The sequence below is a fragment of the Mesoplodon mirus genome (assembly GCF_964341445.2).
Source record: "Mesoplodon mirus genome assembly, chromosome: 4".
NCBI classification, from domain to species: domain Eukaryota; kingdom Metazoa; phylum Chordata; class Mammalia; order Artiodactyla; family Ziphiidae; genus Mesoplodon; species Mesoplodon mirus.
Window position 1 is genome coordinate 68801347 of NC_138979.1, and position 26031 is coordinate 68827377.

At 43.1% G+C, this 26031-nt stretch overlaps 1 protein-coding gene across 1 annotated transcript; it reads right to left on the minus strand.

The window, feature by feature from the left end:
• Positions 1-13477: 13477 nt before the first annotated feature.
• On the minus strand, positions 13478-17593 carry MAGEL2 (MAGE family member L2). Its single transcript, XM_082617550.1, has one exon. The coding sequence runs from the start codon at positions 17463-17465 to the stop codon at positions 13887-13889; it is 3579 nt and encodes a 1192-aa protein (XP_082473676.1). The 5' UTR covers positions 17466-17593; the 3' UTR covers positions 13478-13886.
• Positions 17594-26031: the final 8438 nt, after the last annotated feature.

Genomic DNA, 26031 nt, shown 5'->3' on the forward strand with positions numbered 1-26031 from the left:
TGCATGTCAGAGCTGAAATAAAAAGTTGATTTTTTTGTTACCTTGATGGAGATGCATTAAAAAAATTCAAAACTTGTATGAATTGGCAGGAAGCCTTTCGTGTGCTTTCACAAGACCTTGATTTCAGACAGTGCATTTCATCTCATTGTCTCCTGAAAAAATCAGGAATTAGTGACTTTATTATGTGATTCTCTCCCTCAGTGCGGCCTGCTTCCCTTTCATTACTGCAGACTCTGGGTTCCCTTTAAAATGTATTTCTTTCCCCCACCCTCCAGAGATCAGGAATCATAACCAAAGTGTAGACTTTAACATGGCTGTGGGGCCCCAGAGGTGTTAACCCAGGGTCCAGAATGACCAGTGATGATAGACTGGAACTCTGACTAGCTTTATCTTTCTAGGCACCATCACACAGCATGCCCCTAGGAAGGGCATCTAAGTCTCTGGTGGCTCCTGGTTGCCAAGAGCATAGGAATTCATTTCAATCAGTACCATGCTCCCTACATGCTTCCCTGGACAAGGAAGTCACTAGCCCTCTCTGCCTCTCCATGAATACCATATAAACTCTTCAGGGAATTCTACAACACAAACCTGGATGCATTTTGGTACCTAAGCCACATAGATGAAATTCAGACAGCCTTAAAAGGAGATGGCTCATCTATTTTTCTAGAATTATTTGAACACAGCTAGCACTTTCCTCAAACTGGGATAGCTTTCTCTGAAAATACTATTAATTTTTGAATAATGCCTCCTTTCAAAGACTTCAAGAAAAACTTCCCTTAGGTATATCCATTTCTTTGGGTCATTTTATAGGTGTTTTATTATATTTAAAAAATTTTCTCAGGCATACCCATCGATGTCTCTCTCTCACTCTCTCTCTCTCTCTCTCTCTCTCTCTCTCTCTCTCTCTCTCTTTTTTGGCCACGCAGCATGTGGGATCTTAGTTCCCCCACCAGGGATCAAACCCGGGCCCTAAGCAGTGAGAGTGCAGAGTCCTAACCACTGGACCACCAGGGAATTCCTTTAGGTATATCCTTTTTACAATGTCCCCAAATGACTAGGAAATACGCATCACATTAGAGACAAGTGAGGTTACACCCATCTTATCGAAGTCATGGAAGAAGTGACAAATGTGATCCTAAGGCCAGCTGGCCCCAGTAGCCCTGGCCAGCTGCATAAACCTGATTCATATATCCTCAGCCCACTCATTTCCACAGATGGACTTCTTAAGTGATCCTGTGTGCAATCCGTAAACAAGCATATTGTGCACCAACCCCTAATCAGCTAATGGGAGAGCAAGGCAAATCAATGTTCCCAAGTTACCCTGCTCATTTATGGGTGTCCATCTCCAAAAACAAAGGGCAAGCACTCACACTAACCTTGACCACTCAGTCTGCTCCAGGCACACTTTAATTTGTTCTGTACCCAGTCCATGAATGCCTCCTCCTGATGACCTTGGCATTAGGCAAATCCTCTGCTTAGAATGCTATTGTCCCAGACTTTAATGTGGTCTGGCTCCATTCTGTCTTGAAAATATCAACCTAAATATGAATTTCTCAGAGTCCTTTTCTGATCACACTATCTACAGAGCCCCTTTATCTCCCTATAATTCGTCTTGTTTTAGTTTCAACACAGTATTGTCACTACTGACATTTCCCCATTTGTTTGTGACTCACCTCTCTTCACTATAATGTAAGCGTCATGATAATGGGGACTTTTATCTGTGTCTTCACTCTTTTGTTGCTTTGTCCAGAACCATGTGCACCCTAATAGTAGATGTTCCCCTTATCTAAGGGTAAGTGGTCAACCCATGAAGCAGAAACAAAAGAATCTTGAATGGCAGCTCATCTGAATATAAGCTTTCTTTAACCACTATTGCCTTTGGTTATCTCTGTAAACTTACTGGTTAATATAGAAATAAATTAACTGAAATGTTGATATTCCTCTTGCTGAACACTTCTGCCTAAACATGGAGCTGGGTAACAGGATGATGGCATGAAGTTGCAATTGTATGCTATCAGCCTACTCATTGCAGAGAAACCTCAAAAATGTACTGTAGCAAGTGTAATGATAGTATCTAAGTCCCAGACTATAGAACTCACTGCCTTTACCACCACTATATTTGAGTATATTTTCAATTCTTATTTTTTTAAATATCTTTAATGGAGTATAATTACTTTACAATGGTGTGTTAGTTTCTGCTTTATAAAAAAGTGAATCAACTATATATATATATACATATATCCCCATATCTCCTCCCTCTTGCATCTCCCTCCCACTCTCCCTATCCCACCCTTTAGGTGGTCACAGAGCACGAAGCTGATTTCCCTGTGCTATGTGGCTACTTCCCACTAGCTATCTATTTTACATTTGGTAGTGTATACATGTCCAAGCCACTCTCTCACTTTGTCCCAGATTACCCTTCCCCCTCCCCATGTCCTTAAGTCCATTCTCTATGTCTGTGTCTTTACTCCTGCCCTGCCCTTAGGTTTTTCAGAACATTTTTTTTTTTTAGATTCCATATATATGTGTTAGCATACAGTATTTGTTTTTTCTCTTTCTGACTTCCTTCGCTCTGTATGACAGACTCTAGGTCCATCCACCTCACTACAAATAACTCAGTTTTGTTTCTTTTTATGGCTCACTAATATTCCATTGCATATATGGGCCACATCATTTTTTTGTTGTTGTTGTTATTTCAAGAGTGATATTTTATTTTATTTTTTTATTGGTTTCTGCTTTATAACAAAGTGAATCAGCTATACATATACATCTGTTCCCATATCCCTTCCCTCTTGCATCTCCCTCCCTCCCACACTACCTATCCCACCCCTCCAGTCGGTCACAAAGCACTGAGCTGATCTCCCTGTGCTATGCAGCTGCTTCCCACTAGCTATCTACCTTACGTTTGGTAGTGTATATATGTCCATGCTTCTCTCTCGCTTTGTCACAGCTTACCCTTCCCCCTCCCCATATCTTCAAGTCCATTCTCAAGTAGGTCTGTGGCTTTATTCCCGTTTTACCCCTAGGTTCTTCATGACATTTTCCCCTTAAATTCCATATATATGTGCTAGCATACAGTATTTGTCTTTCTCTTTCTGACTTACTTCACTCTGTATGACAGACTCTAGGTCTATCCACCTCATTACAAATAGCTCAATTTCATTTCTTTTTATGGCTGAGTAATATTCCATTGTATATATGTGCCACATCTTCTTTATCCATTCATCGGATGATGGACACTTAGGTTGTTTCCATCTCCGGGTTATGTAAATAGAGCTGCAATGAATATTTTGGTACATGACTCCTTTTGAATTATGGTTTTCTCAGGGTATATGCCCAGTAGTGGGATTGCTGGGTTGTAGGGTAGTTCTATTTTTAGTTTTTTAAGGAACCTCCATACTGTTCTCCATAGTGGCTGTATCAATTTACATTCCCACCAACAGTGCAAGAGTGTTCCTTTTTCTCCACACCCTCTTCCAGCATTTATTGTTTCTAGATTTTTTGATGATGGCCATTCTGACTGGTGTGAGGTGATAACTCATTGTGGTTTTGATTTGCATTTCTCTAATGATTAGTGATGTTGAGCATCCCTCCATGTATTTGTTGGCAATCTGCATATCTTTGGAGATATGTCTGTTTAGGTCTTCTGCCCAATTATGGATTGGATTGTTTGGTTTTTTTAGATATTGAGCTGCATGAGCTGCTTGTAAATTTTGGAGATTAATCCTGTGTCAGTTGCTTCATTTGAAAATATTTTCTCCCATTCTGAGGGTTGTCTTTTAATCTTGTTTATAGTTTCCTTTGCTATACAAAAGGTTTTAAGTTTCACTAGGTCCCATTTGTTTATTTTTGTTTTTATTTCTATTTCTCTAGGAGGTGAGTCAAAAAGGATCTTGCTGTGATTTATGTCATAGAGTGTTCTGCCTATGTTTTCCTCTAAGAGTTTGATAGTGTCTGGCCTTACATTTAGGTCTTTCATCCATTTTGAGTTTATTTTTGTGTATGGTGTTAGGGAGTGTTCTAATTTCATTCTTTTACATGTAGCTGTCCAGTTTTCCCAGCACCACTTATTGAAGAGGTTGTCTTTTCCCCACTGTATATTCTTTTTTTTTTTTTTTTTTTTTTTTGCAGTACGCGGGCCTCTCACTGTTGTGGCCTCTCCCGTTGCGGAGCACAGGCTCCGGACGCACAGGCTTAGCGGCCATGGCTCACGGGCCCAGCCGCTCCGCGGCATATGGGATCCTCCCAGACCGGGGCACGAACCCGTATCCCCTGCATCGGCAGGCGGACTCTCAACCACTGCGCCACCAGGGAGGCCCCCCACTGTATATTCTTGCCTCTTTTATCAAAAGTAAGGTGACCATATGTGCTAGGGTTTATCTCTGGGCTTTCTATCCTGTTCCACTGATCTCTATTTCTGTTTTTGTACCAGTACTACACTGTCTTGATTACTGTAACTTTGTAGTATAGTCCGAAGTTAGGGAGCCTGATTCCTCCAGCTCTGTTTTTCTTTCTCAAGTGTTTTTTGGCTGTTTGGGATTTTTCGTGTTTCCATAAAAATTGTGAAATTTTTTGTTCTGGTTCTGTTTCAATTCTTATTTTATCCTTTTCAACAATTTCAACTCTTCTGGGTAAATATGCTAATATCTTCTTTTTAATTGTAGAAATTCATAACAGGGTGAAAATGAGCCACACACTTGGTAAAAGAGAGTGAGAGCTCAGAGACCAGGGCCAAATGCCCTGCTTGGCAGTGGAAGGCAGAAATGGGGAAACCTGTGACATACTTGGAATTTCAGGCATCAGTCATATGCTGGAGTCCAGGCTGGACTTTGCCCTTGACTCTGAGGTAGGGGCTGGTGCTGACTCTGGGCTCTCCCAAAGGAGAAACAATGACACCCATTCTTGGATCAGCTTAAGGTATATGCTGGTATCTTCTCTTTGGAAACTCCACTGGATGTTATACTTATGTGCAGCAGAATTCCCTCCATCCTGAAGCAAGACTATATTAGAAACTAATTTCTTGTAAAATTGATGGTTTCATTAGAGAATTCTGTTTAAAGAAGATTTAGCATCAATTTTATACAATCTCTTCCAAACAGCCAAAAAGGAAAGAATGTTTTATGAAACTGGTAATGCCCTGGTACCAAAATCAGACAAACGCAGTACCCCTCCCCCATACCTCCCAAAAAAAAGAAAGAAAAAAAAATAAAAGAATGGAAAACTACAGACCAACATCCCTCGTGGACATGGATGTAAAAATCCTAACAAAATGTTGGTAAATAAAATTCAGCAAAGTGGGTTTTATTCCAAGAATGCAAGGTTGCTTTAATATTCAAAATTAAATTAATGTTATCCATTCTGTTAATAGGTTAAATAGCAAAAATCACATGATCAAAGAAATCAATGCAGAAAAAACATTTAATAAATTGTTTAACACCCATTTATGATAAAATCCCTAAGAAAAATAAGAATAGAAAGGAACTTCCTCAACTTGATAAAACACATCAGGTAACCTACAGGTGACATTATACTTAAATGGTGAAAGACTTTTTCCCCCCAGCATCAAAACAAGGCAAGGATATCTGCTTTCACCACTCCAGTCCAATATATTATGTGAAGCCCAGCAAAAGACAGTAAAAGGAAACAAAAGATATACAGATAGAAAGGAAGAAATAAAATTGTCCCTATTTGCAGATGATGCAATGGACTACATAGGAAATCCTAAGGAATCAAACTCTCAGAACTAACATGGGAGTTCAGCAAGCTGCAGGCTACAAGACCAACATACAAATCTCTATACACTAGCATTGAACACATGGAAACTGAAATGTAAATGTAATATAATTTGTAATCACTCGTGAAGAATGAGATGCTTAGGTATAAATCTAACAAACATATCCAGGACTTGTACACTGAAAAATACAAAATGCTGATGAAAGACATCAAAGAAGATCCAAATAAATGGAGAGATATACTGTCTTTATGGATTGGAAGACTCAACATAGTAAAAAATATCAATTCTCCCCAACTTCATATATAAGTTTAACTAAATTTCTTTTAAAAATCCCAGCAAAATTTTTTATGGACAATCTTATTTTTAAATTGACAATCTTATTTTAAAATTGATATTGAAAGTTGAAGAATCTAGAATAGCTAAAAATAATTTTGAAAGAGAACAATAATGTGGGAAGAATCACTGTACTTGATTTCAAGTCTTATAGGGCCACAGTAATCAAGGTGGTGTAGTTATCACTGAAGGGATAGATTCACAAATCAATGAGACAGAACTAGCCCACACAAGCAGAGCTAAACTATTTTTTGACAAATGTGCAAAAGCAATTAGATGTTGAAAGCATAGTCTTTTCAATAAATGTTACTGGAACAACTGGACATCCATAGGCCACAAAAAAAAAAAAAAGGAAAAAGAATATGGAAAAGGAAAAGGATCTTGGCCTAAATTCATACTTCATACATAATAAACTCAAAATGGATCATAGATTTAAATATAAGATATAAAACTATTAAACTTATAGAAGAAAACAGAAGAAAATCTTTAGGACCTACAGTCTGATAAAAAGTACTTAGATATGAAATCATGATACATAGAAGAAAAAAAATCAGTAAATTGAACTTCATCAAAATTTAAAACTTTTGCTGTGTGAAAGGCCCTGTTACAAGGATAAAAAGCAAAACTATGGACTGGGAAAAAAACACTTGTAAATTGCATATATAATAAATGACTCAGATCTAGATTACATAAACAACACCCCAAATCCAATGTTATAAAACAAACAAAAATTTATTTAGAAAAGGGGCAAAGGAGATGAACGGACATTTCACCAAAGAGGGTATACAAATGACAAAAAAGCTCATGAAAAGATGTTCAGCTCTTCTAGCCACTAGTGAAATACAAATTAAGACCACAGTGTGGTATTAGAACACACCTACTAGGACAGCTACATTTTATTTTTTTTGTGGTACGTGGGCCTCTCACTGTTGTGGCCTCTCCCGTTGCGGAGCACAGGCTCCGGACACGCAGGCTCAGTAGCCATGGCTCACGGCCCCAGCCGCTCTGCGGCATGTGGGATCCTCCTAGACCGGGGCACGAACCCGTGTCCCCTGCATTGGCAGGTGGACTCTCAACCTCTGTGCCACCAGGGAAGCCCGACAGCTACCTTTTTTTAACTGACTACACCAACTGTTGGTGAGGATATGAAATAACTGGATCTCTCATACTCTGCTGGTGGGAATGTAAAATATTACAACCACTCTGGAAAGTAGTTTGGTAGTTTCTTTAAAAAAAAAAATAACCGTTCATTTACCATACCACCTATCGATTACACCCAGGGGCATTTATCCCAGATAAATGAAAATTTATGTCCATACAAAATTTATGTCCATCCCATGCACAGGGATGTTCATAGCAGCTTTGTAGGAGATCAAAACTGGAAACAATCAAAATGTCCTTTACAGGTAAATGTTTTTGCAACACTGCAAACGAATGAACTATGTACTGATACACACAACAACTTGGATGGATAACAAGGGCTTTATAGTGAGTGGAAAAAATGCCACTCAAAGGTAGATTCCATTAATATAACATTCTCAAACTGACAAAATTACAGAAATGAAGAACAGGGCAATGATTGTCAGGGGTTAGGGATGTTGGGGAAATGATGCACGTGACTAAAAAGAGCAGCATGAGAGAAATCTTTGTAGTGGTGGAATAGTTCTGTATGTTGATTGAGGTGATGTTTACAGAGTCCACAGTTTTTTGTGATAAAATATCATTGAACTATACATATACATAGTACCAATGTCAATGTGTTTGATATTGTACTACCGGTATATAAGATGTAAACATTGGGGGAAATTAGATGAAAGATTCAGAAGACTGTCCTGTACAATCTTTGCAACTTTCTATGAATCAATAATTATTTCAAAACAAAATGTTTTTAAGTATGTCTTGTAGAAGCCAAGAAAACCAGCACTCAAATCCTACAGCTTTGTGGCCCCAGCTGGCTCTGTTTCAGGGAAGAGTCTCAGTCACTAGAAAGCACACCCCAGGAAGGCTACTAGATAGGAAATGCTTCTGTGGTTATTGCTGGTTGATTGGACAACCTCAATCCCTCTATTAACCCTCTGAGAACCTCAAGCTGAAGTTACTCTGAACAAATGAGGGCAAAGAAACCGTCTTTTTTTTTTTTTTTTTTTTTTTTTTTGCAATACGCGGGCCTCTCACTGTTGTGGCCTCTCCCATTGCGGAGCACAGGCTCTGGATGCGCAGGCTCAACGGCCATGGCTTACGGGCCTAGCCGCTCCGCAGCATGTGGGATCTTCCCGGACCGGGGCACAAACCCATGTCCCCTGCATTGGCAGGCGGATTCTCAACCACTGCACCACCAGGGAAGCCCAGAAATCCAGTCTTGCTGGGAAATGGATTGGCAGTTCGTGGAGTGAAGTCATTTGTACTGAGAAAGCATCTCTCTGAGACCCCAGGAGGATTCCTGCAGTGCCACCAAGCAAAATAGGAGAAAACTGAGAATGAAGGAGGCTCTCCATATAGACTTCATCTCTTAAAACAAAAAGGAGCCAGAGTAGCTTTCAGAATATTAAGGGATTAAGGGATCAGACCAGTGGGCTAGTAGTGTTATAAATCTCTCCATGGGATTCACAATAGGACCCTTCGAACAATTTGGAAGAATGACATTGCTTGCACTCTAGCTTGTGCTCTAAAGATGGATTGCTAGGTTTCCTTTCCCAGAGATTCTCTCCAGAGAAGCCTGATCTACTATCCTGCATGTCTTTCTTGTACCCACAGGACTTTCTGGACTGGTAACAAAAGAAAACAGGAAGGTTGTGATCTAAATGTCAGAGGCTTCTTTCTTTTTTAAAAAAAAATATTTTATATTGGCATATAGTTGATTTACATTGTTAGTTTCAGGTGTACAGCAAAGTGATTCAGTTATACATATACATGTATATATTCTTTTTCAAACTCTTTTCCCATTTAGGTTGTTACAGAATATTTAGCAGAGTTCCCTGTGCTATACAGTAGGGCTTCTCTCTCTCTCTCTCTTTTTTTTTTTTTTTTTGGTATACCAATGTACTTATTTATTGGTACCAAAAAACGTGCCCACTCACTTGAATTTGTGGTTCACCCATGGGATTAGTTACCATTCACTGCTTTCCACTAACTGGTGGCTAGTCCCCCTCACAAGGGATGAACGAAGGATGGGCTGTGCAGAAGCTTCAGTTGAAGCCTCTTATCAGAGAAGTCTCACCTCATGTTGTCCGCATCATGGCCTTGCGTTTTTGCCTTCTGAGTCTGTGCTGAGTCACAGGAGACTTTAGACAGGTTGTCTTGTTTAGGTCCATGCCCACCTTTGTCTTTATGAAATATGTGGCATTTTCATCTCATACATACGCACGTTTGAATCTTAAAAAACTGGAGAATTTCCTCCAGGTACTTCTGGTTCTTGCTGGTTTGGTAACATTACTTCTGCTAACTTTGGTCTTTCCCAGTAATTCTCTCTCTCTCTCTCTCTCTCTCTCTCTCACACACACACACACACACACACACATTCTCTTTAAGACCCATCCTTGTTGACGCTCCTGGGTGTTCCCTACAGAATCCTAGGAGTTCCCCTAACTTCCCAGTAGAGGGACCTCTGGTCTAATTCGTAAATCCCTATTTAGGCTAACCCACAGCTAACCTGATGCTCCTTGACTCTCAGGATGAGGAAAGTGAGCTGCATCTAACTCTGAGATAAACTGAGAGCCATCAGGTGTTTTAAACAGGGTGAAACGTTATGCTCTGGGCAGCCGACATAGCAGTTTGCATGAGAAGCAAACTACCGAAGGTAGGCACCATGTCAAAGGCAGCTGCCAAGTCCAAGCAAGAAACAGTGGTTGCAGGGATAGAGAGAGGGTGAGCACTCACCGTGCCATGTGGCAAACCTGGCAGGCCTGGATGACTGATCAAATGCGGGGCAGTGCCCACATGTTAGACTCTGGTTAGATGCCTAAATCCCTTCCAGTATCATGACAGTAGATGAGAAGATGCCACACATTGTGGGTGTGTCTGTAACTCTAAGGGTAAATTATTATTATTATTTTTTAAATTTTTATTATTATTATTTTTTGCGGTACGCGGGCCTCTCACTGTTGTGGCCTCTCCTGTTGCGGAGCACAGGCTCCGGACGCGCAGGTTCAGTGGCCATGGCTCACAGGCCCAGCCGCTCCGCAGCATGTGGGATCTTCCCAGACCAGGGCACGAACTCGTGTCCCCTGCATCAGCAGGCGGACTCTCAACCACTGCGCCACCAGGGAAGCCCACTAAGGGTAAATTATTAACATGTGCTAGGTGCCCAGCAGAAGCCACAGGGACGCTGGAGAGAGGACTCTGTCCATCACAGCCACAGTGATTAATTCTTGTCTGCTTACAATGTTGCTTTATGTAGTGCTTTGACAGGCAACTGGCCCTTGTCTCTGTGGCTCTTGGGAGGAATGACTTATAGCAATACAGTATTATTCTAAAATTCAGATCATCATTTCTAGGTAAGCATCCTAAGATATTACCTTGCTTATAACTTAACATCCTGTACAACGGTACACTGGATTCCATCACTTTGGGAAACATTTTAAATTTCTCTTCTTGAGGAGTCTACACATTATCAGAAATGGCTGAGATCATTCCACAGACTTGATGGGAACCTGCTAGCACCCACTTTCAAAATTTTCAGGCACATATTTCATGTCTCTGTTTTGCTGCACACAATTTTGTGCTGGAGAAATCTGCACGTGGTTTTCTGAGGAAGCCTTTGGTCTTTTCAGCAGAAAGCTCACTGCACCACCTTGATGTTAGTATGTTTGTATGGGGGTGGTGGGCAGCTGTGCATATCATAATGTCTCCTCCACTTTCCTAAGTAGTTTTCCTTGTGAAAAAGCTTCTGTCCCCACTGCAGATTATTTCCATTCAATATATTCCTATATGAAGAATTTCTAGGTAAGATAATGTTAATATTTTTAAATCTCTTGGCGATGCAGTTGACTGAATTTATTTCAGGGTAATTTGTAGTAATTTATAGTTTCCTCAGCCGTATAAACTGGGTGCCAGTTTCATGATAACTTTATTCACATTGGATATTCCATGAGCTTTTATTTCATTCTATGCTAATTTAATAAATGAAAGCTGGAATACTGGTCTAATATTTATAATAGGTAATATTGTCCTCACGTATTAGTGAGGTGAAACAGTTTACAATGTCATTTTCCATTTGTATTTCTTTTGTTTTTTGTCACCTGTTATCTTTTGCCCATTTAGTTTATAGAGGTTTTAGGTTTTCTTCATTTTACAATAAAAATCTTCATACTAAATTTATCTACATTTTAGAACTTTGAAATAATGGGTCTTGAATTTTCTCTCATTGCTTCTTACCCTGTCGTTTCCCATTTTCCTGGATTCTTGTTTTCTACCTTCTGATTTCATAATGTCAGCTGTTCTTTCTTAAACCTTTCAGTTGAATATTTGGCCAAGTTTGTTTGTAGTTACAATTGTATTATTATTGTAACATCTTTAATTACATTTTAACTCTATTCAGGTCTTAAGCCCTTGGCATTGCTTAAATTAGGTATTTGATTATATCCAATGATGAGATAAATGAGATAAAAGATTGTCAATGGGAAGTGAGCCTTTCTGCCCTGAACTAAAGCCACACCTTAAGCATGGCACCAAAGTCATGTGATGCTACTTTCCAAATTTTGCTCCACAAAAAGCCACTTGCTCAAGTCCCCCAAGAGTGAATGATTTGGAGAAAACTATTAAAAAATTAATAAATAAACTAAAAACAAATAAGAAATACTAGACCTATGTGTCACTTTTCTGGCCCAGCAAAGCCTCTTTGGGGGATAGTTCTCAGTTGAGACTGTGCCGTTGCCTTCAATGGGCATTTGCTGTTGTCGTCAAAATAACTAAAGACTGATTGGGGCAGTAGCCCAATACTCTCTGAACCATGGAGCTTACAAGAAACTTCTTCAGAATTTTTGGAAAACCTGGCCACTTGGACAACTTGCCAAGGATCCCCTGTAGCCAGGCAGGTCCCAGGGTGGGGACAGCCGGGGAATGGACTCTCCATCTTACGAGTTCATCTCCTCCTCTAGAAACTCAGCTTCCTAAATGCAACTGGATTGGACGTGGAGAGGAGGTTTCACCTTGCCCTATGACATAAGAGAAAAGAAAAAACGTTTGGGCCCAAATTCAAGTAGAATTATGGGCAAGGGTTATGAAGCAAGTACTAGCCTAAACCCGGGTATTTGGGGTGTGAGTTTCTTCACTGACGCAGGGGCTGCACTGAGCCACTGCAGGAGCGACAGAACTGTGGCAGGCCACTAGGTGGCAGATGAACACCACTTTTGCCATTTACCTCCCCTCTGGAACTTCATCTTCACCAAGAGAAGGGGAGTTTAGGGGTGGGGTTCTGGATCCTTCTAGGACAGTAGAGATGGCAGCAGCTCTGATGGTCCCCATCCACGTGAAGACAATGGTACCTTCAGGAAAGTCCTGTTGCACACACCAGCCTGGTCAGGTGTGCATGAATATCTTTCTCTGAAACCCTCCTGTCCACATCCACTCCCTCCCACACCAGGCCCTGCACCCAAGGGTTGACTAAGGCTATTTAGCACATCAGACGTTGCCAGCTGACTCCCCCTGTATGTTACAACTGAAGGCCCCTCCCAGAATCTTCAGATAGACTTCCCTGTTGTCCGCCTCCTTCCCCCCTACCGCCTGCAATCTGCAGAATCCCCAGTTCAGTGAAGCCTGGTATTTCCTTTTCCCTGTTATAAACCTGGATGTTTTGCAGGGAGTGTGTTTCAATGTCCGTGTCAATGTGTTGATGAAACCCACATTTCCTGAGCTGCTGGACACCCACCACCCACCACATGACTGACCAATGCCCCTTTGGCCAATTCATCCCCGTGGCTAATGAACTTGGTACTTGTGGTCCTGCAGGCAGATGGTCCTCACTTCTCACGTAACCTTAAGAATATTTTCTGCTCCAAATTACAACATTATTGTCTTGACACAGACATGTCCCATTTAATTATTGTACTTGAGCCTTAGACACTCATCTACAAAATGGGAATAATGCCTACTTTGAAGGATTATTGTGAGGAATCAAGAGGATTAAAAACCTCCTCTTGATTCAGCCTTGCTGACTTAAGTTTTACTTTTGCTTTAATCTTACGTTTCACCACCCATTGCAATCACTGCCTAATTATAATGCATGTAGCACTGTCTTTGAAAAGCAGTTTTGTCACTGTGGTTTCTACTATCACTGGTAGTTGTCTTGATGTTCAGCTGTATTTGGAGAGTACGGTAAAACTTGGCTCCCACTATCTAGAATAAAAATTAGAATAAAGACAAACACTTCCATGTTATGCTGAAATTATATTTATATATAGATATAGATATTTACTTTTCTGCAGACAGCTTTTACTGATGAGTCATTTTAACGTTCAAAGAACAGCCTATTTTGATGCTACATAATCTGTACCAGAATGAGATGGATAGCTTCTCAAATTCATTTCACAAAGCCAGCACAACTCTGATAGCAAAACATAACAATTATAACACAAAACAGAGAATCACAGATCTCACTTAAAAATACAGATGCCAAAATACCAAATAGAACAGTAGCCAGTTGAAATCAACACCACCTGAAAATGTACAAAGCTTTGGCAGATATAAAAGCAAATTGAAATTCAAACTTACACACAGAGAACTGGAACATAAACACCAGAAACAAAACGTACCCCCCACCCCACCCTGTCAGTGGCCTCAGGCCGGGGACCCAAAGGAACAGTGAGATATCAGCTAAACCACATTAGCGGGGAGGGGGACTGCTGGTGGGGTCATCGGCTTTGTCATCGGGGCCAGGCTCATCCTCATCCAAATCTTCAGACTCACACTCTGCCAGTGCTTCATAGTACTGGTATGGCCAGCACCGTGGATCTTTCTTATAGAGCTTGGCCAAAAACTTCAGGACAAGCATCTTGCTGGTTTCGAGGAATGCTCGGGGGCCCCAGAGGAACTCATATTCTGCTGGCTCAGTAAAAGGGATTCGCCTGTACTCTAGGTACTTCTCCCTTACAAAAACTTCGGTGATGAGCTTCCTTGTATTTCCGAAGAGACCATGTGTCTCCCGGACATCCAGCCCTAACTTGTACAGAAAAGTAAAGATCAGGTCCTCCCTGACACAACTGCCTTTCATAAAGATGAGGCTCAGAACCACCATCAGGAGTCCTAACTTGGGCCTGTCTAAGTAGGATGACGCTGCTTCACCCTTCCGACCCTTGTTGATGAGAATATAAGAGTGGTTTTTGGGATCAATTTCCTTCAATTGATAACCAAAGACACACTCCAGCTTGTGGCTGGCACGGCTGATGATTTCTAAGCACTCATCTTTATATTCACGGATGATGAATTTCACCATCTCTGAGCGCTTGATGGGCACCTTGGCTTGGTCCTTGACCAAGAGGAACTGCACCAGTGCGTTTGCTCTCTCATCCAAGGGAGACAGTGGCTGAGTCTCCATCTTGGGGTCATCTTGGGTTGCACCAAATCCCTGAGCAAGATTAGGGAGCTCAGAGATGATCAAGGACGGAGGGCTAACTGGGCTTTCCCAGAGACCCAGGGCCCTTGAGGTGCTCGGGCCCTCCCAGGCACTCAGGGCCCAAGAAGTGCTGGGTCCTTCCCAGCCACTCAGGATCCGGGAGGTACTCGGGCCCTCCCAGCCACTCAGGCCATGGGAGGTGCTCAGGCCCTCCCAGTCACACAGGACCTGGATAGGGGTTTGAACCTCCCAGTCATTGAAGTCCACACTTTCCCAGGGCCTGGGGGCCTGCCAGGTGTGCATGCTCAGCATCTGGCCCCTGCCATCCTCCTCTTCGGTATTCAGATGCTTCTTCTTCCTGGTAGCCTTGCCTGAACGACGCGGAGGCTCAGCGGAGGTCTTTGAGGCCTCTTGAGTGGTGGCCATTGCCTTGGGGGCAGCTGCCGTCGCCATCAGGATGCTGGGCCCTGCCTTGCATGCCTTCGAGGCATTCACATTGGGCTGTGGAACCCATGGGACTGCAGGCAAGGCCTCAATGCAGGCAAATGGATCCTGCAGAGCAAGTGGCAGTGACTTTGGGGTCTCTGAGGTGGCAGACGGGCCCTTGAAGGCATTAGAAGAGGCAGGCTGGAACTGGGAGGTAGATGGAAAGACCCTTGGGGTGGCAGTAAAGGTCTTGGATGCGGCAGGCAAGTTTTTCCAGGGAGTTGTCAGGTGTGCTCCAGCAGTTGGCATTGCCCTGGGAGCACAAAAAGTGCCACCAAAGATCATCCGGTCCTTTGAAGGAGCCTTGCGTTCCTTTGAAGAGGTCCTACGTTCTTTTGAAGAGGTCCTTCGGTCTATAGAGGAGGCCCTGGATTCTCCTGATGGAGTCATCAATGATTTAGCAGAGCCCATGGGAAAATTTGCCCCCGCTAAGGGGGCTCCGGGCTGGCCCTGCAAGGCTGCGGGGGGGCCCTGCCAGGAGGGCTGGAGTTGCATGGCTGGCAGCTCTGCCTGCGAGCCCGAGGGCTGGACCTGCTGGGTGGGTAGCTGGATTTGCAGGGCCTTTTGGGAGGTGGGGGCCCCGTGAAAGGGCTGCTCCAGTTGAACCAGTGGTGGGCCCTGCCTCTGGGCCTCCTGGGTGGGCAGGGCCTGCCAGAATTGCCCGGGGGCCTTTGGAGCCTGCCAGGCCAGGCTGGCCTGGGCTTGCTGAACTTCCTGGAACTCCATTGAGGTTGGCATCTCGTGTGGCACCGGAGCTTGGCCTTTCGGGGCCTGCCAGATGATGGGTGGGCAGTGCACAGCCTGCGGGGCTGACAGCGCGGCCGGCAGAGGGGCTGGCATCACGGCCGGGGGCGCCTGTGGAACAGCGGGAGGTGCGGTGGGCATCTGCGGTGCTGGAGGGGCCGTTGGCACCTGTGGGGCCGCCCGAATTGGTGGAGCCGCCCTCAACTGCGGGGTGGGCAGCCGAGTCTGCGGGGCCTGCCGCAGAGGTGGTGGGGGCGGCAGGGCCTGCCAGAGAGGTGGCGGAGTGGCCAGGACCTGCGGGGCAGGTCGGATGGGTGGCGGTGCCTGGCGGATCAGTGGAGGTGCCTGGCGGATTGGGGGTGGGGCCTGGCGCACCGGCGGGGGGCCCGGGCGGATGGGCGGTGGGCCCGGTCGGATGGGTGGTGGCCCCGGGCGCACAGGTAGAGGTGCCTGCCAGGCAATCGTTGGAGCAGGCCAGGTGACCTGTGTGGTCTGCCAGCCCAGGGGCGTGCCTGGCCAGCCTTGCGGTGGGGCCTGCCATCCCGGCGAAGTGGCCTGCCAGCCCGGGGGTGTGGCCAGCTGCGCTGGCGGGGCCTGTGGACCCTGGGGAACCTGTGGAGGAGCCCTTATAACCTGTGACTGGATCTGAAGGATCAGAGGCTGAGCCTGTGGGGCCCAGGAAGCCATAGGTTGCGCAGGTGGGGCCGGCGCAGGCGGTTGCACCATCGGGGCTCCTGTAGCTGGAGGCTGGGTGATCGGAGCTCTTGAGCCTGCAGGATGGATCATCAGGACTCCAGGACCTGGAGGCTTGGCCATCGGGGCTCCTGGAGGCGGAGGCTGGGCCATCAAGGGTGCTGGGGGTGGAGGCTGGGCTATCGGGGCTCCTGGAGCAGAAGGCTGGACCATCAGGACTCCCGGAGTCAGAGGCTGGGGAATCAGGACTCCTGGAGCTTGAGGCTGAGCCATAGGGGTCCCCGGAGGGGGAGGATGGGCCATCGGTGTCCCCGGAGGGGGAGGGTGAGCCATCGGTGTCCCCGGAGGGGGAGGATGCGCCATGGGGGTCCCCGGAGGGGGAGGATGCGCCATCGGGGTCCCCGGAGGGGGAGGATGCACCATCGGGGTCCCAGGAGGGGGAGGATGTGCCATCGGGGTCCCCGGAGGGGGAGGATGTGCCATTGGGGTCCCCGGAGGGGGAGGATGCGCCATTGGGGCTCCGGGAGCCGAAGGATGCATCATCAGGACTCCCGGAGTTGGAGGCTGGGCCATCGGGGCTCCCGGAGGGGGAGGATGGATCATCAGGACTCCCGGAGTTGGAGGCTTGCCCATCGGGCCTCCCAGAGGGGGAGCCTGGACCATCGGGCCCCCTAGGGCCGGAGGTTGGGCCATGGGAGCCACTGGGGCAGGCGGCTGGCCCTGCGGGGCCTCCCAAGCAGGCTGAGGTGCCTGCCAAGCGGCCAATGAAGCCTGCAAATCAATCGGAGGTGGATCCCAAGGGACTGGCGGAGCCCGAGAGGAGGCGGGCGGAGCCCGCATCAGAACCGTAGGGCGGCTATAGACCGGAGGCTTAGGGGCCTCCGCCGGGGGACTCGAATCACCCAAATTCTTACTTAGCTGCGACATGTCCTTTTGCTCTGACAGCTGGTGAGCCTTTTCCTCCGACAGCTGCTGGGCCTTTTCCTCCAGAGAGAAGAGAATGCCTACGTGGCTGCTGAGAGGATTCCTCCCTGCTGACTGGTGAATAGGAAGTGAGTGCCCTTAGCTCTGCAGCTTTCCGCAGTAAGGAGGAGGGGGGAAGGGGGCTCAATCCCGCCCCTTCTCCGCCCCCGACCACCACAAGTGGATAGTGCATAGGGGCGTCTACCAGAAATCCTGGCTGACACAAGATCCCTCCTCACTCGATCCAGTCCCCAAATGCAGCCTCGTCAGACTCCGCATGGATGAGTTTTCACGGGGGAGTGACAGGAACAGATTTATGTTTTAGAAATCACTCTACTGCATTATAGAGTTGGGAACAGACCACTGGGAACATGGAAGGTATCCATGGAGGGGGAGATGGTGTGGTCTGAGCTCAGATACAGCAAAACTGGAGCCAGAAGAAGGGAAATATATATATATATATATATATATATATATATATATATACACACACACACATACATATATATATACATATATATATTTCAAGAGTGATAGTAGGCAGCTATTATAATTTAATGTAAGTGTGAAAGAGACGTGTGTCCTGGGAAAGTGGGAAATTGCTAGTGTAGATGATTGTCTTAGGGACACAGTGGAGGCTGGTAGGAAGAGAGATTGGTGGGTATTGCATGGGACACGGGCATTTACAGTGCTGTGGACCTGCCAAAGAGAGATACCCTGCAGACACTCCTGTATAATGTCTTGGGATTCAGAAGATAAGTGAGCTTGGAGTCCAGATACTCTTCATGGAAATAGAGCTGTTGCAGGGATTGTGGATGCAGAAGAAGAGTGTTTAGGGTGAAACTCCTATGATAGGTCTTTCTTGGAGGATACAGGCATTTTCAGACCCAGGAAGAGAAAAAATGTGGCAAAGAATAGAGAAGGAAAGACGTCCTGGAAATTGAGATGTTCCAGACATCCATGAGAGGAAACATTTTTAGTATGGGGGACAATTCCCATGGAATAACTGGGATGAAAGAACAAGGTAGGTTTCCTGTTGCTTGTTTATCAGTTGCAGAGCAAGAAAGAAATGGTAACAACAACAACCAAAACAGTGCACTAGAAAGTAGTAAAATGGGCGAATGAATAGATCCATGATTCATATACAGGAAAAAAATATGAAGAGTAACACACAGAATTGGAGGGAAATCTACTCAGCCAAATCAGTTTAAAAATTAGACAAACAATGTATTAACAGATAAAGCAGAAGACATCAAATGTATTGAGTAACACTATACTACTTCATGATGAAAGGAAATGACAGTCTCATCTCTAGTTGGGTAGCTTTTTGGGAATATACAAAATACTAAATATCAAAGATGTTTAGTTTAGAAGAGGCTATTTGCAGGCTAGGGCAAGAGTCTGGAGCGACAAAAAACAAACAAAAAAAAAACATGAAAGATGCCACAAGGGGGCAGACGAGAATGATGAAGGCTACACCCCACTCCTCCTGCAGTACCCTCAAATTTGATAATTTATGAATCCCAGTGAAGGCATATACACACTCCCAAGTTTACTATTGCCTTAAATAATGAAATAATAATTTGGGAGTGAGGTTTCAGTAGTTTTTCTGGCAATTGAAGAGATGAGAAATGAGTTGTTATCCCCCAGGAACATCTTCTTTTCAGAGGCCAGCAGCTCTTCCCTGGTGGCTGATGATGTGTCATGCCTATATAACCCCAGAAAGATGCTTCTACAGGATGGATATTCCATGTCTCATGGTTTCAGATCCCTCCTGTAGGTTAATAATAGTCAATCCATATGAGTTCTCAGTTTGATGGGCTTTAGAACTAACGACTTCATGGGTGCCAACTCTGGACCCATAACCCTCATGTTCCCCTATTACCAACCCTGTCACATAACAGTTGCTGGCTGTGGGTGACTTTGGGAAAATCAGTTTATCTTTCAGCCTACGACATTTCTACCCTCAATAAAGCACACTTTTTCCTCCTCTAATTCCAATATATAAATTCATCAGAGATCAAGTTCTCCCACTAACCATTTTTTTTTCAAGATTATGGTGGATTTAACTTTTGGTCCACCATGCTGTGGGCCATCCCACACAGTAAATGGTTACCAGCAGGACCCAACTGTTCTCACGGAGGTTGGAGCTTAATGAATAGCAACTGCCCCACACAATGTCAACTCCCACCATATCCGTTATGTCAAAGGAGGCCCAGTTTATGCCCACGGATGATACAGAAGGCAAAAGCAAATTATCAGGAATTATGGAGGGGTGGGTAATGTAGATGTCATTATAAATGGAAGGTAGTCAAGGTAGAACCCTTGCAACTCTTTGGTTAACATTATTGAACTATCTGAGAAAAATTGGGGTATGAGTATACAGTGGTTCTGCTGGGTACAGTAATGGTGGGTGAATCGGGTTTATTCTTCCCTGGAAAATACATCTGCCTGTTTTGGACAATCAGTGCTCTCAGACCCAGGCCACTTGATGACCTAGCTACCCACAAATTTCCTATTCCCAATGTCAGTAACACCTGAGGAATCGAGTGACATATAGCCCCTTTGTGAAGGTTGACTGTTTTAATATTGATTAAAGCAAAACCCAATAATGTCTTGAGTCTAGTGGGTTTGAACTACAAGCTTTAAATAGGTCTCTAAAAACCCCTCTTCTCCTTGTGGAATGTTCTAGCTTCCTGAGGCTCCCACAACCCTTTTGTGCGTATGCTCTCCCATCTCCATACCTCTGATCCAAGTGTTGTCAAATTCCCTTTCCTTCCTTCTCCATAAAACAGCTTAAAAATCCAAGGTGCATAGGAAATAAAAGACACACACACACACACACACACGTATATATATACAAACATCCATGGAATGTAGGTGTCTGTCTCTCTTCTAATTAGAAAGGACTTTTCAGTATTTGCATAAGTATATAACAAAAGGATAACGCAAGTAATGGAAAAGATTGGGGGAAGGAGAAATGAGGTGAGACAAACAGGAGTAGGAAAATCACTGAGCCAGATGTATGAAGAATTTGTTCATTTCTTTATTGTCTGCATTATGGCAAGAATAGAGACTGGAGCCTTGTTTTGCTCACTCTTCTATCCCCAGATCATTCTGAGTGTTCAGTAAGGAGCTAGTGAATGAAAGTGTAAGATTAGCACTAGAAGCGCCCATCTTTCACTCCTCTATAGCTGTTAGACTTGGTGTAAATATTGATAAGTGAGTAAAATAGTTATGATTTTCACAAAGTCTAAAATTGTTTACTTATGAAATGTCTTTTATTAAGTATTTAGTATGTGCCTGACGGTGCTATGTACAGAGAAAAATCTGACATTGGATCTTATAGACACAGAGGGATACGAATATGCTATTTTTTAGTGCAGTAAAGTATTGTTGTTTGCATTGTTTAAAATTCATATTGGTCATAGTTGATGCAAATAACTGAGTACTTACTTCTGCTTGGAGTGTGGGGGTAGGGGTGTGATGCTGGCAGCAACAATGAAAAGAAAAACAAATCCAAAGGTGTGGGAGATTCATGAGTGAACAAATAGAGCACTAAAAGTAAAAAGAAAAACAAAAACAGGATATGTCAGAAGTACAAGGCATTTGAAAGAAGAATTGTGAGAGATTCATTAAAATAGTGTAACTACTATTTATTGAATGGTTATTATTTGAACAAATACCATCCTAAAAGCTTTCAAACACTATATATTCCTCACAAAATCCACAAGTGTTTGGTCCCATTTTACACGTCAAGAAATTGAGGCTCAGGGTGGTAATTAACTTGTCACAAATCTGGAAATCTATAGCAGATTCTGGAATTGAAGCCAAATCTATTTGTTGCCAAAGGGAGCTTTCTTGGCCATTACACCAGGGCTGCCAAAACTTTTTTTTTTAATTTAAGGCATAATTAACATACAGTTAAATGCATAGATATACAGCATTCTGTTAAATGAACTTTGTCACTAAGTAACCATCTGTCAAAACAAGATGAAGAGCATTTTCTTTACCAAATAAATGTCTATGTACCCTGTTCCAGTCAATTCCTTCACCTCCAAAGGCAACTGCTATTTTTTAAATATTATTTTCCATTATCAGTTATTATAAGATATTGAATATAGTTCCCTGTGCTAAACAGTAAATCCTTGTTGCTTATCTATTTTATATAGAGTAGTTTGTATCTGTTAACCCCATACTCCTGATTTATCCCTTCCCCACCACCCTCTCCCCTTTGGTAGCTGTAAGTTTGTTTTTTATGTCTGTGAGTCTGTTTCTGTTTTGTATATAGATTCATTTGTATTATTTTTTTAGATTCCACATATAAGTGATATCATATGATACTTATCTTTGTCTGATTTACTTCACTTCATATGATAATCTCCAGGTCCATCCATGTTGCTGCAAATTTGATTATTTTTTATGGCTGAGTAATATTCCATTGTGTGTGTATCTGTATGTGTATATATGTGTGTGTGTGTGTATATACATATACATATATATATATATATACATATATATATATATATATACACACACACACATACACCCCCCCACAACTTCTTTATCCATTCATCTGTCGATGGACACAAGGGTTGTTTCCATGTCCTGGCTATTATAAATAGTGCTGCTCTGAACATTGGGGTGCATATATCTTTTCGAATTAGAGTTTTCTCCAGATATATGCCCAGGAGTGGGATTGCTGGATCAAATGGTAACTCTATTTTTAGTTTTTTAAGAAACCTCCATACTGTTTTCCATAGTGCCTGCACCAACCCAACGACAGTGTAGGAGGCTTCCCTTTTCTCCACACCCTCTCCAGCATTTGTTATTTGTAGACTTTTTGATGACGGTTATTCTGACTGGTATGAAGTAATGTCTCATTGCAGTTTTCTTTTGCATTTCTCTAATAATTAGAGATGTTGAGCATCTTTTCGTGTTCAAAGGGAGCTGCTATCTGATTTCTTTCACCATGTATCAGTTTTACTGGTTCTTGAATTTCATATAAATCTGATCAGTATAGTGTATACTCTTTTTGTGTCTGGATTCAACTTTTTTTTTTTTTTTTTTTTTTTTGCGGTACGCGGGCCTCTCACTGCTGTGGCCTCTCCCATTGTGGAGCACAGGCTCTGGACGTCCAGGCTCAGCGGACATGGCTCACGGGCCCAGCCGCTCCACAGCATGTGGGATCTTCCTGGACCGAGGCACGAACCCATGTCCCCTGCATCGGCAGGTGGACTCTCAACCACTGCGCCACCAGGGAAGCCCCTGGATTCAACTTTTTTTTTTTATAGTGTTTACTTTTACTTGTTGACAGTTTGCTTTATTTATTTATGGCTGTGTTGGGTCTTCGTTTCTGTGCGAGGGCTTTCTCTCATTGTGGCAAGCGGGGGCCACTCTTCATCGCGGTGCGCGGGCCTCTCACTATCGCGGCCTCTCCCGCTGCGGAGCACAGGCTCCAGACGCGCAGGCTCAGTAATTGTGGCTCACAGGCCCAGTCGCTCCGCGGCATGCGGGATCCTCCCAGATCAGGGCTCGAACCCGCGTCCCCTGCATCGGCAGGCAGACTCCCAACCACTGCGCCACCAGGGAAGCCCCTGGATTCAACTTTTTATTTTTTAGATTTAAACATATTGCATGTATAGGAGGTTTGCTACTTTCTGATTCCGACTAGAACTCCAACTATATATACTGCATAGTTTGTTTATCTATTACCTGTTGACACTGAGACATTTACAATTTGGGGCTAGTATAAAAAAAAGACTGCTTTGAAAATTCTTCTAAAATTCTTCTTTTGAAAGTACATGTTCATGTATCTTGTGTAAATGTCAGACTGGATGACTGGTTCATAAAGTAGATACGTGTGTATTTATAAGGAACTGCAACAGTTCTCCACCATTGGGTTAGAATGTTTTACATACACTCTTCCAGAACTTATGAGAATTCCAGGTGTTTGACAGCCTCACAAGATTTTGTATTGTCAGTCATTTTTATTTTGGTCATCCTAGCAGATGTGAAATTGTGATTGTACCATTTTGTACTCATCTTAGCAATGTATGAAAGTTCCATTTGCTCCACATCCTTGCCAAAATTGATGTAATTGGCCATTTTGATTTTAAGCTTTCTAGTGGGTGAGAAATGATTGTATCGTATTTTTGTTTGTCTGTATGTTTGTTTATTAATAGCTAATTTTTTTTTTTTTTTTTTTTTTTTTTTTTTTTGCGGTACACGGGCCTCTCACTGTTGTGGCCTCTCCCGTTGCAGAGCACAGGCTCCAGACGTGCAGGCTCAGCGGCCATGGCTCATGGGCTCAGCCACTCCGTGGCATGTGGGATTTTCCCAGACCGGGGCATGAACCCGTGTCCCCTGCATCGGCAGGCAGACTCTCAACCACTGTGCCACCAGGGAAGCCCTATTAATAGATAATTTTTGAGCAGTTGTAGGCTTCCAAAAAATTGAGGGCAAAATTGAGAATTCTCATATAATCTTTGCCAGTCCCACACACATACACAACTTCTCACAATATCAACATCCTGCACCAGAGGGTACATGTGTTATAATCCATGAACCTACAGACACATCATTATCATACAAAGTCTGTAGTTTATATTAAGGTTCCCTCTTGGGGTTATACATTCTGTGGGTTTTGACAAATGTATAATGACATGTATCCACCTTTATGACATACAGAATAATTTCACTACCCTAAAAATCCTCTGTGCTCTGCTATTCACCCTACCTCCCCCCTAACCCCCGGCAAACCCCCAGGCAAACACTACCTCCCCCAAAACCCCCTTTTTAAGATCTCCATAGTTTTGCCTTTTCCAGAATGTCATATACTTGGAATCATACAATATGTAAACTTTTCAGATTGGCTTTTTTCACCTACTAATATGCAATTAAGATTTCTCCAAGCTATCATGGCTTGATAGCTTACTTCATTTTTATCATTGAATAATATTCCATTGTCTGGATGTACCACAATTTATCCATTCGCCTATGAAAGGATACCTCTCTTGCTTCCAAAATTTGCCAAATATGAATAGAGTTGCCATAAACATCCATGGGTAGGTGATTCATTTCGTTTCATCTTGGCATAACATTCTACTGTGTGGAGGTGCCATAGCTTATTAGCACTCATCTATTGTAGAACATGTTGGTAGCATCCAAGTTTGGACACTTATGAATAAAGCTGTCATAAACATTTGCATGAAGATTTCTTTGTCGACATACGTTTTCAACTCATTTGCATGAATACCAGGGAGCAAAATTGCTGGATTGTATGATAAGAGTATATTTACTTTTGTAAGAAACTACCAAAACTGACTTCCAAAGTGGCTGTATTTTAAGACCATTTGTATATCTTCTTTGTGCATTTCATTCTATTTCCCATTTATTAATTGCGTTGTCTTTTTTTAATTTAAGAATTTTATTTATTTATTTTATACAGCAGGCTCTTAGTAGTTACCCATTTTATACATATTAGTGTATATATGTCAATCCCAATCTCCCAATTCATTACACTGCCACCCCCCCACCACTTTCCCCCCTTAGTGTCTATACGTTTGTTCCCTACATCTCTGTCTCAATTTCTGCCCTGCAAACTGGTTCATTTGTACCATTTTTCGAGGTTCCACATATATGTGTTAATATATGATATTTGTTTTTCTCTTTCTGACTTACTTCATTCTGTACGACAGTCTCTAGATCCATCCACATCTATACAAATGACCCAATTTCGTTCCTTTATATGGCTGAGTAATGTTCCTTTGTATATATGTACCACTTCTTTATTCATTTGTCTGTTGATGGGCATTTAGATTGCTTCCATGACCTGGCTATGGTAAATGGTGCTTCAGTGAAGATGGGGGGCATGTGTCTTTTTGAATTATGGATTTCTCTGGGTATATGCCCAGTAGTGGCATTGCTGGATCATATGGTAATTCTATTTTTAGTTTTTTAAGGAACCTCCATATTGTTCTCCATAGTGGTTGTATCAATTTACATTGCCACCAACAGTGCAAGAGAGTTCCCTTTTCTCCACACCCTCTCCAGTATTTGTTGTTTTTAGATTTTCTGATGATGCCCATTCTAACAGGTGTGAGCTGATACCTCATTGTTGTTTTGATTTGCATCTCTCTAATAATTAGTGATGTTGAGAAGCTTTTCATGTGCTTCTTGGCCATCTGTATGTCTTCTTTGGAGAAAGTTCTATTTAGGTCTTCTGCCCATTTTTGGATTTGGTAGTTTGTTTATTTAATATTGAGTGGCAGGAGTTGTTTAAATATTTTGGAGATTAATCCTTTGTGCGTTGATTCATTTGCAAATATTTTCTTCCATTCTGACTGTTGTCTTTATGTCTTGTTTGTAGTTTCCTTTGCTGTGCAAAAGCTTTTAAGTTTAATTATGTCCAATTTGTTTATTTTTGTTTTTATTTCCATTACTCTAGGAAGTGGATCAAAAATGATCTTGCTGTGATTTATGTCAAGGATTGTTCTTTCTATGTTCTCCTCTAAGAGTTTTATAGTGT